Genomic DNA, 21,739 nt, shown 5'->3' with positions numbered 1-21,739 from the left:
CTGAGGCACCACAGAGTCAATATTACATCCCAAGTACTAGAAAAAGTTGGTTGGGCAAAATATGTCCCCTTTAAACGCGAATCCAAATCCCTAACCTAAACCCAAAGTCTAAACCTTAACCCAACCAAAAGCCTAGTCTAACAAATAATCAACCTGAATTAATCTTAAAAACTAAATTAAACCCTAAGCCCCTACTCTTAACAGTAACACTAACCTAAAGCCTATCTAAACCCTAATCCAACCCCTCGGACCCTAAACCCGTACCCTACCATTAACTCCCAACCTTAACGAAGAGTTTTGGTTGGGAGTTGGATGATAACGTACAAAAGAAAACAGCGATACAATCAAACACGTGCCCACTGTGGGACAGTTAAAGAATAATCTTACAACACATTTTTTAAGATACGTAAAAAAAAAAAAAAAAATCTCATGAAAACAAGCTCCTATGATTCATAGAGTGAATCATAATGTCTGTGTGGAAACCAAAGCGATGAGCTCAGAAAGGGTCCTGCACGGGGCTGACTTGCTGCAAAGTGCTGAATCAAGACGTCACAGCCGATCAAGTTGGTGCTGCACTTAAAAACAAATCCTGTATTCACAGCCTCGCATTATAAATTCAGCATTTGCATGTGCTTTGCCTCTGCTGTGTGTGCAGCATTCGCCCAATTTGCTTCTCAGCAGCCACTTTGAGACAGAATCGCTGTAATCGAAGGTCCGCAGTATTTGGTTTCAGGATGTTGTCAACATCCTTCTGCCTAGAATGCTATTCGACGTTCATCCCAAAGGGAGGCCACGACGGAAACAGCAGACGCGTTCCTTCGCACACTTCACTGAGCCCAGCATTTTTGGGTTAGAGCAGTGATCCTGACAACACTGTAAACACATCAGTCAATGTATGCATTTCACTGTAGTCTGTACTATGCATTGTCTCATTAGCGATACAGGGATAAAATGGTGGCAACTGACCTCACCCCTCAAACACCAATGGTTCTTTCTATTTATTTCAAAAGCATTAACAATATGTAAGGATTATCAACCTTGTTGTTGACCACCATCTTAAATATTTCAGCAACTTATTAAGCTACATGCGAGGGGCCAAATATTAGAAGCAACTCTAAATATGATTCAGTGTTGTTCTACACCACTGCAAATAACAATAACAAACTTAATTTGATGATCATTTTTATCTTAGTTTGACACAGCTCCTGCATTGAATCTCATTAGATTTTGCCGGTTTACTTCATGTATTGTCCAGCGAGTGGCCATTCTGATGATCTGTAACATGATTGTTCTGAGGGAAAAAAAAGATGAAATAATAGCAGCTGCACTTGCATCATCCAGACTTGAGTTTCAAATAAGTGGAACCAGAAGAAGAAAAACAAGAGGAGGAGGAGAGTAATAGCTCGAAGGGATGCTGCCGCCGACTTTTCTTAATTAATTGGTGCCCTGAAACAGCATGGCCACTGAATCTTTATCAACCCATACAACAAATTCGCTTTTATTCCTCTTTGTGCTTGTTTCACCCGCTAAGCTTTTCACAAACTACAGTCAGTACATGAAGTATCAGGACTTAATTCTTATTACAGCAACAGTATAAGAAATATTAGTTGTACTGATAAAGATACACTTTCTTTTTCCTGAAGATTCAGAATTTGCTCTTTGACCAAATGCATAAAAAAGCAGGCAATGGCCCTTTTCCCACTTCCATGAATTCATCTCACCTCAGTGTGTTCTTTTCCTCACGTCGTCCTTTCTCAGCATAAAGCAAGACAATCATTCTGTGGCTATGGATCCTTAAGTGAATGTAAGACCCCCTGGATGGCCGGTTAAATGAAAGCGAAAGGCTATTACAGCGGTCTCAAGGGGCACACGCATGGATTCCTAATGAGGCCAGCCGGAAGAGATTCGACAAAGCCCACAGACGAAGAAGCCGTATCACGACTATAATTTAACCTCAAAACACCTATAGAGAGGGTAACAGGCCTGCTTACGTCAGAAAGGGATGTGATGGTTGATTTATAACCCATTGATTGATCGACCTAACCCAATAAAACCAGAAAATGTTTGCTCTTTTGACAAAAGGTCGTCACATAATGAAGGTGTAAATGTTTTTATGATGGACGATACATCGTTCTTTCTCTTTATTCAGGGCATAAATAAACCAGGGACCATAAATCAACCACCACATTTTCTTTTAAGGTTAGAGGCATGTTTCCCTCTCTAACCATAGTTCATAACTCATATTACTACTGGGATGACTTCATAGAATATTATCCTGTTATTTGATGATTTGACACTGCATTGAATTTGTAATAATATTCTATTGTGAAACAATGTTTTAAATGTAGCACCAGGATGGTGAAGTGTGTTGCGGCAGGACCTTTTATGACAACATAAAAGGAGCAGTGGCGCTTATTTTGCCGTACAAATGCCCTTTTGTGAACATGATACAGTACAGTAAACCCATGCATATTACCGGTTTAGCATTTACAGATGTTTTGTGCTCAGGCCAAAACACAGAAGTATTGCTTTTCTGATTTGCTGGCATCTTATGGCATCTTGGTGGCAAGGAACTATGTGTGACTGAGTTGAGGAGCTTCATTTAGACAAAACTAGAGCTTTGCCACCATCTTGTGGGATTTTAGTGCCAAGGAACTATGTTGAAGTGAGTCGAGAAGTTTCATACTGACAAAAGTAGTGTATTGCCAACATCTTGTGGCACCTATAGGAAATTATAAACCAATTATCATCAATTAGCATCAATTATTCGCAGATTTTTGCTATTCGCGGTAGGGTTTGCTTCCTATCCCCCATGAAAAGTACAAAACTTTTTGTGTGATTTATATTGTAAAACGTATTGTATGTATTTAGTTTGATTGATAGCTTGAGAATCGAACGTGATTGATCATGATATTACACAAGACGGCAGACAAGACATTATTAGATTTTCTCACCTTTTAGAGGTTTAGGAAGGAAATGGGCTGCCGGCTTGTTCTTCTTGACATGGTTGCCCTTCATGATTTCTCCCTCCTTGTTCAGACCAAGGTACCAGCCCCTGCCTGACTGCTGCTGGCGGTAGATCATGGAGGAGTATGTCACGTAGTAGTTCTCGAACACCGACTCCTTGAATTTGCATTCCGGCGTGAAGTGTTCCTGGAGGAAGGAAAAGCGGAACAATTTTTACAGCCTGTCTAAGCACAAACAGCTAAAATGCAATCAATTGAGAGTGCATTGAACTCTGCTACATCATAAAATAGACATGCACATTTGCATTAAAGCTATTGGCTCTTTTGAATCTCTATTCATTGCATTTACTGCGTTATAGCACAGATAACACAAATGACAGATACAGATGAGCATTAATAAAAGAGAGAGATAATGAGCATATTCTCATATTGCTCTGAGCTGTTAATTATGCACGGCTACTTCATTATGATTCAGGCCTACTGAATTTTAGATTTTGCAGGACTGGGTAATTTGGCTTTGTATGAGATTTCCATGTCTTTGTTCGTCTAAAACCAAACATTAGATATGTAATTACACGTTGAGATTAGCATTTTGTATAAAATATGCACTTCCTGGATTAAAAAGACAGAAGACAAAAAATCCTCAACTCAAAATAAAAATTCTAAATGTGGTTTCTGATATTTCCAGGGGCCTGTAAAAGTCTCAAAAACTGATTAAGGTTTTCTTCAAGGAATTATAATCCTTTTAATTAAAATTCACATGCTAAAAACACATGCTTAATCATTTCGATTGTCCTTCCTTCCATTTTCACGTAATGGACTACTCCATCTTCTTATTGCGCATGTGCAGACTTGATTCAGGAAGACAGCTGCAAAAACAACTTGCTAGCACAGTTGAGAGTATGAAACTGAGTTATCCCAGTGAAGCAGAGAATAGGAGAAAGCCAGCAGAAACTACTAACAAAAAAACAACAACAACGAATGGACATAACTGAGAACAGCAAGAGCCATGCACTATTATAACACGGCAGTCAGTGTTAGCTGAAGAGGATGCAGTAGAGATGAAGTGGAGAGTGACAAGAGTGACACTTTATCACAAAGCTGTGAGTAATATTAATGAAGTGGGCGGAATGGTAGACTATATTAAATGGTGATTAATGTTCTTATCAATTACAGTAAAAGCGTTGCGATGATTCAGTTTTTAGACAATTAGGATTTCAGGTACTTTATCTAGCTCAGGAAATTTTCTCCAAATCACACTTTCTAGTTGATGATAAACATTCATATTCCCAATCTTTGATGACACTTATTCACTGGATGGGGGGGACGACATAAAAACAGTTATGTATCTAGGAGCTTCAGATGTCACATAATTGTAACAGATTTCAAAAGGAGGACAAAGTGGCCTAAATTGAACTGAAGTACAGTATTTGAGGATTTAAAAAAAAAAACTAGTTACATGACTGGGTTTGCTTTGGGCCCCAAATTACTAATTACGCCCCTGCTCAGATGTCCAAAAATATATAATTAGTGCTACTAAAATACACGTATAAAATAAAAACACACAAGGCATAATTATATTACAACAAACACAAGACAAAATTGCCTTTTGCCAAGAAACAAAGTGCCTGCTTAAGGATCAGTAAAATACCTTAAAGAGCCAAGTTTGAGGAAAACACAATCTAATCGTGACGAGTTACAAAAATGTAGCAAATATTAAAATTGTTTGGAATACGAAGTGGAAGACAGACAGACAGGAGAAACACTTTTGCGCAGTATGGCGCTCGCCAAAATCCACCTCAAGAGTACCTTGCAGCGACAACACAACATTTTTTTTGACTGATGCATTCACTGTGTTAGCATTGCCAAGCTTCAGCACCAGAGGTAATACGCTCACAAAAACAATCTGCTTCATAATTTACAGGCAAGGATAGTATAGAATTCGCCATATAGAGTGAGTATGAACATCACTACCATAATACTGCACCCTCGGAGAGCTTATCACCTAAAGGGTGTGGATATGCTCCAGTAAGAGGAACAAATCGAAAGGATCAAGTCATCTAACGATTTTCCCTGCTGTAAACTGTTAAAATCCCATTAATCCGATCGAGCCCCTCCAAAAAAACTGCATTTTTTATGCACTGTATTGTAAATGCTAAATGATAAAAGACACACACACACTGTAGTATTCGTGTGGTGACGTGTGGATTCAAAGGGTGTGGCCTAGTGAGTGACATCAGGTGCTCTGACTCCAGCCATTTACAACACAGTTCATTGGAATTGGGGTTTGTAAATTGGGGCTCTTGCAAATTGAGGTACCACTGTGCATTATTTCTAAAAGCAGCGGCAAACATAAAATTCAGATTACGCACTAAATATTAAAAAAAAAAATATATATCTCTGTTTACGCACTATTTTCGGTTAGCAAAAAGTCCTGGTATGGATGTGCGGAAGGGTCATGCCACGTCCCACTTCGCATGGTGTGTTATGGTGGCCATTTTGGGCTAGCAGTTTTCATGAATTTAAACAGCACTCTATGTGAAAAGGCTAAGATGTTTAAAAGTGATTTGCTAACAAAGACACCATTATTTCTTCATAATAAAAGTGTGTTTTCACTTATTTTTATGCTGTGCAATGTTTATTTTGAACCACCCAACAATAAAAATAACGTCAATAAATCTACATTCTGCATTACCTCGGTTTGTGAATGTTTTTTCAGTTCGTGAAGAGTCATGGAATGAATTACATTTGTGAACAGAGGTTGCATTGTATTTATAGTTCCATCATTTTGTCTGGCAAAAAGCGAGAAAAACTGTAAATTGATCAAGTACTTCGGGGTTTTCTGTTTAAAATAGAGAGAAGTCAATAGAAAGGTGACAACTTCAAATGACAACTTTCATTCATTCATTCTTCCGTTCCGCTTATCCTCACTAGGGTCGCAGGGGTGCTGGAGCCTATCCCAGCCATCTTTGGGCGAAAGGCGGGGTACACATAGAACTGGTCGACAGCCAATCGCAGGGCACATAGAAACAAACAACCATTCGCACTCACATTCAAACCTACAGGTAATTTAGAGTCTTCAATTAATGCATGTTTTTTTGGGATGTGGGAGGAAACCGGAGTGCCTGGAGAAAACCCACACAGGTATGGGGAGAACATGCAAACTCCACACAGGCGGGACCGGGGTTTGAACTGTGAGGCAGATGTGCTAACCAGTCGTCCACTATGCCGCCCAAATGACAACTTGATTACTTATTTTTCCTTTTCAGTATCAGTAACTGTATTAGTGATGCAGGACCAGTCACTGCTTTGTATCAAACAGATTTGTTTGGGTAAAGGGTCAACGTTATATTGCCTGTCAATAACGCTGACCTTCCTCAAAAGCCTAACTATTTTTATTTCTGACTCCATTCAAATTTCCGGCAAGCGTCGCCGCTCTTCGAGATGTTCGGCATCATCCATCTCGCTCGCGCACGAACGGACGTTCAAAGCAACGCAAAATGCTGCTCAGCTCTCGAGGCAAGAGTAGCGCTCTACCTCTAGTAATTGGCTTATGTGCATTTGGCTGCTTCCATTCAGTGTAGCGAAAAAAAAAAAAAAAAAAAAAGGCGCCTGCTGATAAACAGATCCATATCCAGGCCCTATTGGTGCCAAGACAGGCTGCTGGCGAGTAGTTCCGCCTTGTTGGGCCAGCTCGAAGGGCGACACCATTTGCTCCGACTGACACGAGGCGGGCCCAAAATGGTGGGGGGAATCCCCATTTCTATTCTGAGATGGACCCTGATTGACAGGAACATTGAGATTCTTTTGAACAGAAGCCAGCAGCGTCTCCTTCCATTGTCTTTTGTTCGCTGATACCAGTCTGCCAGTCGAGGAAAAAATCTCTCACTAACATCAGTGCCAGATGGAGTGAGGGCACATTATTTAAAGTAAGACAGTATATCCATTGTAATAATATCAGCCAAGTGCTTTCCCTGCCTCCCTCCCAAATTTGCCTGTTGTGTTGGGATGGACTTTTAATGAGCCCATTACACCAACTCGATGCTTAAATAAAAAGTATTGCAAGGCCTGAGCCAAATGATGAAATGCTGATGAACTTACATCGAGTCCAGACTTTATTTATGACGTAGATAAGCTGCAAGGAAAATATTTATAGAACAATATTACAGTGATGCCTTGAGATACGAGTTTAATTTGTTCTGTGACCTTCTATCTCTAATCATATTTCCCTATTGAAATGAAATGAATGAAAATGCCATTAATTTGTTCCAGCCTCCCAAAAACATACCAAAAATATGTTTGCAATGTGTTTGAATAAGAAACATAACACTCTATGATATTGTACTTCATAAAAAAAAACAACATACAATAATGACATAATTAAATACAATGTCACGAAGTTAACAGTTTTTGCTTCAATTCAATGGACATTGTGCTGCTCCATCCATGGTAAGCAAGTAATGTCACTCATTCTTTGCAGAGGATAAAGAATATATGCCTGTGAGTATTGTTATGTTATCTGTCTACATGTGCTGCTCCCCCATTTGTGTTCAAACATCTGTTGCTTGAAGGGCTGTAACACCGCAACACAGAGTCTATTCGTTAGCTCATCTATGGAGTCTCCCGTTGTGTTAGCATTAATCCAGCAAAATATAGGCAAAGCTATGTGGTTGTTTTAAATAGATAAAATGTAATTATCGGGGTTTCATGTTTAATTTGACAGTAAAACTCAAATGGGTGTGAGAATCCTGGTTTTTGAAAAATTGTTCACTCGCTGCTAAGTAAGTTGAGTCGAGTTCCTGCCACAATACACACGACACACAGAATAGCGTTAGAGAACAGTGTTAACTTCTGATAAACAGCACAAGCAGCCGGAACACCAAAATGATGAATAGAGGAATTTTTCAGCAAATAACTTAACTTAACTAGCTCCCCCCCCCCCCCCCCCCCCCCCCCAAAAAAAAATTGGTTAATAGGTGAATTTGCAAAAGTCGAATTGCTCAGATGTTGTGAACCTAACTTCCTTGACACCAATTTCTACTTTCCAATTAGCCAGGGCTTTGGCACCATCTTGTGGCATTTTAAAGTGTTACGAAAAAAAGCATTTTGTTTCTGTTAATAGAATAGTTCATTGTAGTCCACTTGCATCCTGATCCGCTCTACTTGTTATAGTGTCATTGTTATTGGTGGTTGCAGCAGCTTTTCCCCCACCTCTGCGCTTGTTTCTTGTCCTCAACACCCAGCGGCATTTCTTCAACACTTAAACCTTTTTGAACACAGCAGGCGCACCAATGCAGACTTACAGTATGACTCATATCAGGTTCTGTTTCTTTTGCATTGCCAGCTCTGCTCTAACATGCAATTAGCATTTAGCAGGCAACTGATTCTGTGGTCCTGTCAAGAAAACTATCAATTATAATCCACTCTAAGATTGCGTTACGTTGGCTTGAGGTGAATAATCATTGCGCAGTAATGTTTTCCTGATCCAATCAGCAGCAGGAGAAATACTTGCATAATGGATTTAATCTCCTCGGTGGAGATATCGGCTGCGTGGCTTTTCTTTCACAAAATGAGCCAAATCGATGCCGAGCGACGCCCCAGGTGCATTTAGCTGCCACATCCACGATAAAATGACACCAATCACACCATTGGAATCATCACTGTGCGCAATTCTAGACAAACAACGAAAGATAAACTTTGCTATGTCTGTTTTTCTAATTCCCTGTCTGGAGTGTAATGGATTAGAATGAAACCTTAAAATATACCCACACAACCGAAATACACATTGAGGCCAACACACGCATAAATGATGCGGCTCAGTGGAGTGGAACATGACAGCAATGGTTATTTACTGAAAGTATTGAACTTGCATGGTTGAAAAGGGGTGGATGTGAGCAAAGTACATATTTAACAGGATGGAAACACAAGGCCAGACTACTCAAGCACAATTGTTTACTTTTTGCTTTGGAATTAAGTCTGGATGTTGTAGTTATGCATTTAAAAATCAATACAGGGATGATGTTTCATTGTGTAGAAGAAGGGCAGACGTTTCTCTTTGAATGTAAAAGGAAGGGGGAAGTTAAAGCACAAAAGTATTTTACAATCTAAAATGACATTTAGGAAAAAAAACATCAAAACTAGGTGACTGTATAAACTACTGGAAAGTTCAACACAAGCAAAATCTGTGAAAACTAGATCATACAAATTTTAATCAGACATTTTGCTGTTTTTAAGATGGCAACATTGCAAATGAACTTTTGTTTGGGATTGTACCTTATCATTCAAAAAACGCTTTCTATGAAATCCTATATTTACATATTTTTATTTTGGGTATAAAAAAAGGGTTGGGAATTTCAATTTACCAAAGGGAGGAAACTTTATAAAACAAATGTAAATTAAAATAATCAGACAGTGATGTTGGTAAGTATAACACAATTCTGTTGGGTTTTAACAGGCACATTACGTGTAGAGCATGTGGAAAACCACTAGATGACCTAATGACAAATGTGCACAATTTAGAGAATATTGCTTCATATGACAACCCAGAGAAGTGAAAGTTCTGTAAAAAATAAAAATACAAAAAATTACTGTATAAAGATGAAACTGTTCAAACGTCAATGTTTTTTTTTTATGTGTTCAACTGTGAGTCTAACCTTTTCAAAATCTCAGGCGAGCTAATAGATTGCACCGCAAGGTGGCACTTTGATGTCATATTTGGAAAAATATGTCATGTTTGAGACGAAAGCAGAATGGCACATGACCAGAGAGAGCCAATCACAAGCGTCAGCTTTAGAAGGAGGAAGTGATACGCAAAAAAAACAAAAAAAATAGAAATCAAAGCTTTTGTAGCTATTCTTCAAATATTACTATAATTGTAAACATGGAAATTTCAGATTGGATTAGAATTATATAAATTTTGTTATAAATTATGTGATCTTGTTACATGGAATTAGTTACACCCCAACAGTATATATAAATATAAATGCACTACTGTCTATAACTATATCAGTGACTTAAAAGTAAATTAGACTTCACAGCTATGGAGGGGGAAAAGAAGGACCACAATCGTTCCTTATTGGTTCCCAAAAAAAATCAGGAAACCTGAAATGGGGAAAACTCTTTAAAACCATTCTTTGCACGTTTTCAGGAATTACCTTAAAACGTATAATATATTTAGAAACAAATCTCCAAAATTACTTCATGGTCTTTAAATGGGCCACATCAAATAGTAAGCCGTGTTTCAAGGTAACGCTTAACCGCGTAACCTCATAACTAGAGAGCCTTTACTCTCAATTTCTCCCGCGGTCCAGACGAGACAGGAGCATCGGTGAGTCAGTATAATTGAAATATGACGAGAACTTAATAGCATCAGGGGAAATATGTGGGCGCTCAGCACCACTTAGGTCATAATCGAACAAAAATACAAAAAGATCTGAAACTTATTAAGCCTGATCAGCTTGAATTTCTACATTGGCTGCATTTGAATGTTTTTATACATGCATCTACTTTTGCCAAAGTAGAAGGAGGAAGAGATTACAGTAGTATAGTGAAATACATATTAATTGCTGCTTCTTCACCCACACATTGACGCTGATAGATGAATATATTTTCACTGGTGCATTCTGCCTCACCCACACATGCACTCTTCCTCTCACTGCCCATGTTCTCTCACACGCTTGCTCTCTTTTTACCTAATGTAGGCTCCTGTATGCGTCGTGCACAAGCTCAAGATTTGCAAATTTGAAATGCACAAAAAGAAAATTGTACACATGAATTATTCATTTGTTGGGTAAATTTACTTTACAATTGCATACATGCTGCGTCTCTCCTTTTATACATACTACTCTATGTGTGTTTCCTTTAATTGATGTAACAGATGCCGCACCTGACCCTCTATTTGTCAGTCCAGATTGGGTCATTTGTTGAATGGGAGTCTTTCAGAAATACCAACTAGTCATTGGCTATGTTCATGTATGGTTTGCAGAGAGCACTTTATATTCTGCTGCACTGCAAGTAAGACAGCCATTATCAGGACTACACACTCCACGTCCGAAAATGTTACCTTCAGTGTAGCTTAACCAGAAGACATATTCTGTATTTGACACGATGAGGTGACTGCCGTTGCTTGTGTGTGTTCCTGAATTGCATGCACGTGTCACTATGCTGTGTGTTTTTTTGACAAAACTGCACATACAGCTATGGAAACATAAGCAATTATAATAGCTCGCTTCACTTTATTATTGTTATTATTATTAGGTTTTTTTACCTTTTAAATATTTTTTTAACTCTGTGATATACACCGCCCTGGGTCTGAAATAAAGAATAAAGTAATAGGGCTTACTACAGAACCCTGCGGAACTCTGAAAAAATGTCCACGAGTAGGATAAAACTCTTCAAGAATGGCCGAGAGCAGTTACAGTTGCGGTACATATCAATAAATAAGAACACCAGCGTAGCAAAGTTCGTGATTGTATTAACCCTTTTACAAACAATACCAAAGCAAAAAGCTTTTTATAATTTCTTTGGACAGTTATAACAAAAATCAACACAGTAGTTTTAAAAATATAAGCCTCTACCAAATTGTTGAGATGTCAATTGATGGTTAAAAAAAAAAAAGAGCACAAAGAAAAAACAAGAACAAAGGTAACTGGGAATTGCAATGATCAACTTGAAGCCTTTTTTAAAAAAATAATTGTTCACTATCTGCCAATTTGCTGCTTGTTGTGAGGTGAGTTGAGTTCGATGCCACCACTCTCATCTCAAATGTTTGCTCGCAAGTCAAAGCAAAAGATCAGCCGAATGACTTTTCATATCTTGAAAAATTCCTGAGCCGCGTCACTCGTATCGTAAGGCAGCAATGTAGTTAAAATAGATTTTTTTTAAAACTATTCCATAATTAAACAAAAGAATCAAAACCCAGTGAAAAAAAAAAATTGCTCGCGATATAGATCTTTCTCATTAATCACATTACATCATGCTGCATATGTTGTTTTATTTGGACACACTCAGTATACATTATTCAATATCACTCACTGGGAGCCGTGGACTCCTGGAGCGGTGAGATATAAATACAGCGTCTAAATGTGTGGGAGGGGTTTTTCAGATTGTGTAGTCTATAGCAATTACCATGATATTTTCCCCATAGGTGTGCTAATTTGTCAAGCAATTGATCACAATCGTAAAGACGTTACAGCGCCTGCTGTGTTCAAAAAGATTTAAGTGTTAAAGTACTGTACTGTCAAAAAGCTTGCAGATGCTTTGTCGGAGCTTGGCTTTAATTGCTTTTCTTGTACAACATTTAACTTTTAAATTGAAGTGACTCTAATAGAATGACTGCTTGAAGCAAAATTCAACTAGAATGTGTATAAATGCATTTCCACGCAAGCGTGAGAAGGTCAGAGGTAGGGAGCCCTAAAGGCAACTATTTCCTGCAAATAGAATGAAAACAAACAAGCTTTTTTGTTTCAATAAAGATTGACGCTGCCAAGTGAGACCTTTAGTCGTGCAGAACAATCTTTACTAATTTGACTATGAGGATTGTCTGGCAAGTGCATACTTGTGTCTAGTCTGCTACCCCCTGGGTGCACATCCCGCCAGCCTGACGCTCTTCTCAGTGGCCTGCAACTGATTTATTCATGGAGGTCGCACGTTTAATTATAAATAAGGGCTAGGTTGGCACTTGACAGCAAACTAGTCATGTTGTTATTTTAAGTCTGAATCACGTTACTTCCTTTGTTCTAACTGAACAACTGATAGCTACTTCTATGACTATCTCTAAAGAAATCCTGTTTAAATTTAGTGGCTAGAAATGAAAAAAATGTCCTTAAATGTTCTGCTGCTTACACTAGGAAATATAAGTCATATACAAACAGATAATTGCAATTTTTTAACAAAGACTTCTTTAGGATAGGATTGTGATTTGCTGCATTTTGAGCTGATAATATTTACACTAGGAAATATAAGTCATATACAAACAGATAATTGCAATTTTTTAACAAAGACTTCTTTAGGATAGGATTGTGATTTGCTGCATTTTGAGCTGATAATATTCACAAGGCTCTAACTCCTGTTGGCTACATTCAACTTTTTGTCAATTCAAATACTTTTATCCAGCTGTTAGTCGTTCCTGCTTGAGGCTCCAGACCGATCTGTGCCTGGGACTCGAGGGCTGTACTCAGGGATACCTGCAATTCAGGGCTAATTCCCAGTTTACCCTTCAATGCAGGAAAACAGATTTTGTTGGGGTTTCTCTGTGGATCCAACTTTTTTCATTGTTTACCTGCAGACACTAGTTTCTACTGATGATGAGGTGGCAGATAAAATCAGCCAGTAACTTGGAGTCTGTATGCGGAGGGGTGAACGTCTCAAGTTCAGACTTAATCTGGGAAGGGCTTTGGTTCTTCAAAAGTCCCCAATAACACCCAAAAAGTTGCAAGATTTGTCTCAAGTAGACTTTTGAAAAAAAAAAAAAAACCATTCATTTTGGTTTTTCGAAGAGTACAACACTGGGGAACACAATTTTTGTTGAGTTTGGTCTGACAGCTGTTTTTGAACAAAGTGAGAACAAAGTGGAACAAAGGAAATCTATACCTATGTAAATAAAACAATAAGATGTAATAGTTACAAGCTTTGAAAACTAAAAAACAAAACAGCATACTGACTGCAATTTTGGAATCAGCATGCCAATTTTTGTTTTAATCAGCATAAAAATCTAACTCAGAATTTTTTTTCCCACATTGTTCCCCAGTGTTTATATGCATGTGAGTATTGTTATATTGTCTGTCTAGATGTGTTGCTGCAGATTTTGTGTTCAAAAGTCTATTGCTTAAATGATTATAACACCACAACTATCGATGGTATTCATTAGTCCATCTATGGCGTTTTGCAATGTGTATTACCATTAACTGAGCAGAAGGTGGTTGTTTCAAGTACACAAAGTATAACTGTCTTTGTTTTATGTTTAGGTTGACAGTAAACGTGAGCTGGGAGTGGCAATGAAAGCATCAAGCCTCTTCTTAGAAGAATTGTTTAAGAATTGTCGCTGTGAATTATTATTTTTTTTAGTTCTAATGTCGTCATGCTGACAGGTGAATACAGTAATTGTACCTTCTGCCCTCTAGTGGAAGAGTATTTAATTGTTCTGTCTGTCACTATACATTGCTAACAGATGAAGAAAGATATATTGTTTGTAGTACATAAATAACTTTAAAGGGAAATTGGGTAATTTATCAAGGAACACCTAAGGAGCTCCCTCGGTACAGTAATGTGCGGTGGCACAGTGGTTACGAATCACTGCATTAAGACAGTATGAACGATAAGTCAGATTTGAAACAGTAATACTAACCGTTTCTTTTATGATTCATTGGTAAAACGCAAATCATTTAATTCCTAATAAAAGTCAAATCTAGTGAAATGTATGTGCCATACTCCAGAGTGGTCTGTTTAAAATTGTTTATGATGACACACAGCAGCTGACATGTGGTTTGAGGCTCCAACGCCAACACAGTGTGAGCACAGAACGTCCGATGTAATTAGCATAGCTGTGCTAATAACAGTTGACGACATTTGACAGACCGACGCACAATAAAGTCCATCTGTCGTGAATCGTGACGTACAGTATGTTAGTTTGTAAAACTGTTGGAAAGCAAGTATGGTTGATGCCAAGCAACAGATGCCCTTCAACGCAACATGTTATCACTCTCAATAAGAAACATATGCAGTCATTTGTCAACACACACATTTGGCGAGAGACTCACCGACGTGTACAGGTAGCCCTCACTGTTCATAGCCAGGTAGAGTTTGGTCTGCACCCCCTGGATGGCCACCACTCGTAGACCCACCGGAATAAGGTTGAAAGTGGCTAAAGAGAAACACACACACACACACAAAAGCAAATAGAGCGCCTGTGACAGACTTCTTTAAGTCATCAATAAAACAATGACTAAGATTACAATTCAGATTGGATTAGCTCTATAACAACCAATACTAAAAAAGTTAGCATTTTATATTTCCTTTGCGCAGTTTGAACACAAATCTATAGTTTTTAAAATATGAGCCTCTACCAAATGGTTGAGGTGTCACTTGATGGTATAAAAAAAACCAACAACATAATGCAAAAAAGCGGGAAGAAAAGTTACTTTTTAAGAAATTCACTGCTCACAGATTTTTTTTTTTTTTTTTTTTTTTTTTTTTCCCCATTTTAGTTGCTGGGATAGGCTCCAGCACGTCCGCGACCCTAGTGAGGATAAGCGGTACAGAAAATGGATGGATTGATAAATGGTGCGTGTCTTGACACATTTATAAAACAACCTTTTGTAGTTTAGTAGCAAGTAGATAGCAAACTAATTTCAACAACCATGCAATCACTGCAGTCAATTTAGATTTAGAATAGCAGTGTAAAATCAAATTACCTTCACAGCCCCAAGGCTAAAACAAAACAAAATTTGTGGTTTACAGGCACCTTTAAAGGCTTTATTACATGTTGCTTATGTAAATTGGGCTACTAAAACTCAACAGTTTCATGCATGCCAGTATTTACTGTGCCTCTCAAGTGATAGAAACATGTTTTGTTATGTTTTGTAAATACAGTCACAAAATAATTACCAACTTGTTCCTTGTTCAGAAGGAAGACAATTACTGTGAATCCTCTTTTGACATTGTAGACACTCAAGCGCATACACATCGTGTACGAGGTCTGTGTCGCGCAGAGTGTGAAGCATGCGGCTGAGAGAACCAACAGCAGCAGCAGCAGTCTCGCTGGTCAATGAGGTACAACTAATTAATATCAGCCTTGTGTTGTATAAGAGCGTCTGTGCTCCATAAAATGCTGGCAGGGAACCCACAAGCTGAATAGAGGCAACAAAATGCAACCAATAGTCTTTGCTAATGCAGACAACAAACAGTGAAACGTCTCTGTTCTAATCTGGACAGAGTCCCAAACAGTGCTGCTTTCAACACTGATACAATAATCTGACCACACGTTCTATTTTGTTTTAAAATAATAATATTAATAATTGGAGGGGAAAAAAACCATTCAATAAATTATTAGAGAATTGTACAAAAATGTACACATTATATTTTCTTCTAACTTGATTATTTCCCTGTGTAAAACCTCTGTACCAACATGCTATTTTGACACAAACCCACCATAGCTTAGCATAGTTTAGAAGTTAGGTCTATGTAACATAACATGTATCAAATACTTATTTTTTTAAGCACTATGTTTGATCTGAGTTATTAAATAAGGCAGATCCTTCACCTACCTATAAAAAATGAATTAAATTAAATATCAAGATGTATTCTTTCATAATGCTGTTATTATGGAACTGTTTTGTTTTACAAAAAAAATATTTAATTAGTAGATCTGCCTCAAAGTCTCCCCTGCCTGCGTGGGTTTTCTCCAGGTAGTCCGGTTTCCTCCCGCATCCCAAAAACATACACGGTAGGTTAATTGAAGACTCTAAATTGCCCGTAGGTGTGAATGTGAGTGTGAATGATTACCCGTAGGTGTGAATGTGAGTGTGAATGATTGTTTGTTTATATGTGCCGTGCGAATGGCTGGCAACCAGTTCAGGGTCTACCCCGCCTCTCGCCCGCAGTTAGCTGGGATAGGCTCCAGCATACCTGTGACCCTAGTGAGGATAAGTGGTGTAGAAAATGGATGGCAAAATGAAGTTCTCATAAAAATGTTGTATGAAATTGTTTAAAAATGTACACACTACTACTCGTACTTTGTTTGAACTGGATTATTTACCTGAAACATGGCCCTCACTTAGAATGAGAACATTCTGCACAAAATATTCGATTTTACTATGAAAACTCCCCACTTTATACACACCATAGTTGCAAAGCCAAAAATGAGAAGTTAGTTAACCATATGGAAGTTAGAAGTTAGTTAACCATATGGAATATTACATATAATAAATTCATAGAGATTATTTTATCTTTTACCTGATGCAAATAATGTGAACATGACAGGATTTAGGACACAACCCTGTGGAACTACGACTGATGTTTTGATGATTCTCAATGACTTAACACTGACGAAAAATACTTCCATAGTCACTACTGGTGGGCGTAATTAATTTTTGATTATAATTGTGTGGATTTTCAAATTGGTTTTAAACATTTATCTGAAACATGAAAACAACACCAAACATAGTATCAATAAAAACAATAGACAATGAAACACACACTTATATGTTCAAAAAGGAAGATGACGAAGAATATTTTCATCAATGCAACAGAAGTCAGAACAAGATGTACATGTTCGAGTGTGATTCCAGAAACATGTTTTTCTACTGCAATAGTTTTTTTTTTAATACTGCGGTACAGTATGTTTCATAGCTACAACTCAGACTGGTGGAAAATGAATGGACTGAATATTTATTATTATTATCATCATTACTATCATCGTTATTATAATTATTTAGATATTTCATTGTGGAAAAAAAATGCAATTTTTAAAAAATATTTTTTTAAATCAAGATTATGTGTTCCAATGTCTGTCCCTACTTCTCGGAACAGTTGAGCTGTAGGTCACAGAGTGTCCTTACAATTGTCTCTGTCGTTGGACACCTCTGAGCAAAGTGCCCCGTTGGAGCTTTTAGAAGGGCCATTACGTTCACCCTTATCACCTAAACAGTGCAGACACCCACAAGCTGCAGTGGCTTGTCAACTGTCAACTCCTCGCGGGCCAAGAGCTTCGATACCGTCTCCCGGCCCTTCCACTCTCCCGGCTCCACCTGTCTGCACATCCAACAACTGTACTTGAGCAAGACAGCCCTGACTGCTCCTGAGGGGCAGCCAGACCAGGCGTGTGCAATTTTGAGGAAAACGGAATTCGCGGCAGAACTGCAAAACACACTATGTAGACAAAAGTACTGGAACACTCTTCTTTACTCAATTGGGGGTGGCATTGACACCCCCCCCCCCCCCCCCCCCCCACTATTTGTGAGGGATAGGGAACCAGCCCTACCCCAAATAGCAAAAAAAAAAAAGGTACTTAAATTCTATATTAAGAGTTTAAATCGGTAATACTCAAAAGTGTGGTAGGTACGCATGCTGCCTCTAATGTGTGCAAAATAATCAATGAATTAAATGTTCACACTGTGCATAATGTTACACTGGCTTAAACTTAATCAAGTACAGTACATTAGCTAAGTACAGGTCAGTTGTATTTAAACTTTGAAGTACTAGATGTGCATTAAACATTTCAGAAATGTTCATTTTCAAACATTTAGGTTTTATACTACAATTATATATTAATTTTTTGTTTTATGTGCAATACAGTTTGATTGAATCCTTATGTGCAATTTTTTTTATTTGCCTATATTTAAGCACAGTGTTAATGTTAAAACTGCAGATAGTTTCAGTGGATTACAACATTAAATATGCCTTTTAAGAAAAAAACTGCCTATTTTTTGATGAATATTTAGGCCTTCAACCACTGGTTTAAACCATAAGTATACCACAAACTGCTAATAAGTGATTTTTTTTCAGAGAATAGCTAAGGATGGTCTCTTAAAAAAAAAAAAAAAAAGCTTAATAGGTGAATTTGTGAATGGCGAACAGGGAAAAGGTGGAGATTCATTGTAGTTCCTTCTGTATCCTAATTATTATTACCACCACCAATGACCCACCCTAGGGCGAAAAGCTTGGACGAGTGTGGCGCGGAAGAATCGACCTTCTCACAAGACTGGTAGCATTCCACCACGCCCCTCCCATTTCCACTTCCTTCATAATATGTCAACATCTCTCAACAAGTAAGAGTCTTTTTAGAAATGCCCTCCTCCTCACTGAGATTACTCCTCTCACGTTGCAACATGCGCACATGCACACGCACAAGCACGCACATACTCAATCAGTCGTCTTCATTTCACATGGTTACCAGCTGCTCACTCTCAAGACGGGAGAGCCCAGTTACTTCCCGGCTGCTGGAAAACACCTGAGCACCCTGAAGGAGGGCAACCAGTGCAGGCCTCAAATCACTTATTGACCTTTGCCGGTGCACAAATAGCAATAAGGCTTCGGGGGAGCCTAAAAGTCTGTCTCGTGTTCTATACAGTAGGAGCAAATGTATGTGAACCCTGAATGACCAATTGCAGAATTGCATAAATTGGTCATAATTTACTGAATTTAATATAATCTGATCACAACAATAAACAAACACGAGTCTGCTTGAACTAATGCCACACCAGGGTTGGCACTGGGTCATGAAACGTTTTAGCCAATGTGGCTAAACAGTATGAAAAAATCTCCTGTGTGTAGTAAGCCACAACATCAGGTGTGTGTTTAACCACACTTAGCCAGTCCTTGTCACTGGAAAGCCAATAAGCTTTAATGATGTGGGCCCAATTAAAATTATTTAGTCATCGATCAGGACTATAGCTGAACGATTCGGGAAAATACTCTAATTGTGATTTATTTATTTACTTATTTATTTATTTAAATATTGCGATTGCGATTTAGCATGTGATATTTGGGGGTGTGTTATCGTCAGCATTATTCTTTATTATTATTTTTTGTTTCCATTTTGACCTTTCTTCTGGCTTCCGATTGGTCAAAAGTAAAGCCATACACTTCTGGCTTATAGTGCCACTCGAGCCTTTGGCACACATCCTGGTCTTTTGGTGACTCCGAGCAGTAAAAAGAAGTCCTCAGGTTCTAGAGCATTCTCTATCTGGGTTCCTGTACTCTGCAATGTCCTACCCGAGGAAATTAGAACGGGTACCTCAATAAAAATGTTGACTTATTTTATACTTCCATCCATCCATTTTATTTACCGCTTATCCTCACTCGGGTCATTATTAAACTTAATTCCACACTGTCGCATTTGGTGACACTGCATCTAACATATAACTAATCACTCACCCTGCCTCACCCTCCGACTTCTGTCTTGATTTTGGCCTGTTTAACTGTCGCTTCCCATCCACCCCTTCACATAGACACTGTCTTTAGCATGCATTACTTTTTGGGGATTTTAAGCTAAATTAATGGACTATACTAGGATCTGATTTGCTCTTACTGATGTTGTTCTAGTTAAGGGAAGGGAGCCACATTAACAAGGATCAAACTCTTGTTCTTGCTTATGTGCACATGTGCGCGTCAGTAGGTCCTCCCCCACCATCACAAGACACCAACAGCTCCAAGAGGACTGTGCTCTCCGTCACCATGGAGACAAGCGCACCCAGCACCTAACAACGCTATTTTTGGAGTCCTGCAAAGAGCTTCACTCTTGCTCCTTTTTCCAATTGAGGCAGCACTCTTTAATTTTCTCCTCACAACTATTGTAGTGCTAGTTTTTCATGTAAGTGAGGAAATGCAGGTGTAGTGTAACATAATTGTCTTTTTTTTTCTTCCAGAGAGTGATGCATCTTTCTTAGGACAGTGGTAAAAGTTGCTGCTATTTCATTCAGGCAGATGATTGGACACAAAATAGAGTTTCATTTTTGTTTGGAAAATGTGTTAATTCAGTGCAGATTTCCTGCACACAGGAAAAGTAGATATATCGCACAGGTTCATTAAACTGCACTCGTGTAAAAGCACCAGCTAATTATAAGCGGTCCATTGCTGCTGCATTATCTCTACAGCAGACAAGTGGCTGCGCTGTTGCTTTGCCATTGATCTCCTCTTTAATCTGTCTATTGGAAAACAATGAGCCAGTGGGCAGAGAGGCAGCGATTGGGGCGCATCAGTTTACACAACAGAATGCTGCACACAAGAACTTTGCCATGGCTATAGAAAATACATATATATATATATATATATATATATATATATATAAGAAGAATTTGATGAAGCCTAGCTATGATTGGGTGCTTTTGAATCACAAAGTACAACAAATTGGACAACATAACAGACATTTGAGTAATGATAAAAAAAAATTCAAAAAAAAGGAGAGCCCCATTAATGAGGTAGTTAACTTATATTACATTTTATGGGTGGGGGGGTGGGGAGTCCTAAGGAATACTTTTATAGAAAATGGTACAAAAATGTGCACACTATATTTTAAAATTTTTGGTTTGTTTAACTAGATCCTGTCATTTTCCTGAAACATGACTTTCACTTTGGGTGTGGACATTCAGCACTCAAAATGGTGTTTTGCCATAAAAACACTTTATGCTACCATTGTTTCAAAGCCAATAGAATCACACCTGATTTATTACTATTATTATATTATCATGTTACATTCATTAAATTCATTCATTAAATGTATTATAGTTTTTTTAATGTGAAAAAGTAAATTTTCTAGACATACACGAAATAAAAATGTTCTGTTGGTTCTACACAGTTTTTGCATTCAAAGTAATACTCAAGCAACATATCAAAACTTTATACATATTTATGAGCCAATCTTAATATGCGCTGTGCACATGGGGGGTGGAGACAGACTTGGGAGACTACTCACGGTCATCTTTGCATCTGCAAAGTTATGAATACTAACAGTATTTGACTTTATTAAATCCCACAAAGTATAAAGTGGTCATTTGCGGTGGTAGTAATAATTCAGCCACGCACACGGTTCCTTTGTGACACACGTCAATGACCTGACGTCATCTTTAGTAGACGTCCCCATGAAATGATGTCATCGAGGAATGATTGTCTCATTTCCCCCAAACTTTTCTAGCTCCTACCGCCTTGTTCCTAGGTCAATCTCCTCATCTGCGCGATGGAATTTCTGGTGGTAGGAGCTAGGTTGTTGTAAATACAGAAATGAGATGAGCCCAAAAAATAAATTAACATCAGGCTATTGACTCATTTGAGTGGTGGTT

General features: G+C 38.2%; 1 protein-coding gene across 6 annotated transcripts in view; it reads right to left on the bottom strand.

Moving 5' to 3' along the window:
* The window catches only part of fgf13a (fibroblast growth factor 13a), a 112,494-nt gene that overhangs the window by 3,261 nt on the left and 87,494 nt on the right, over positions 1-21,739 (bottom strand). For all 6 annotated transcript variants that reach the window (XM_061788273.1, XM_061788277.1, XM_061788271.1 and 3 more), the window contains 2 exons: positions 14,723-14,826; positions 2,955-3,153 (listed from right to left, as the gene is read on the bottom strand). In XM_061788273.1, coding sequence (XP_061644257.1) covers positions 2,955-3,153; positions 14,723-14,826 — 303 coding nt within the window. The remainder of the gene's footprint in view (positions 1-2,954; positions 3,154-14,722; positions 14,827-21,739) is intronic.

The sequence above is a fragment of the Phyllopteryx taeniolatus genome, chromosome 10 (assembly GCF_024500385.1).
Source record: "Phyllopteryx taeniolatus isolate TA_2022b chromosome 10, UOR_Ptae_1.2, whole genome shotgun sequence".
NCBI lineage: Eukaryota > Metazoa > Chordata > Actinopteri > Syngnathiformes > Syngnathidae > Phyllopteryx > Phyllopteryx taeniolatus.
This window is presented reverse-complemented; position numbering and strand designations above follow the sequence as displayed.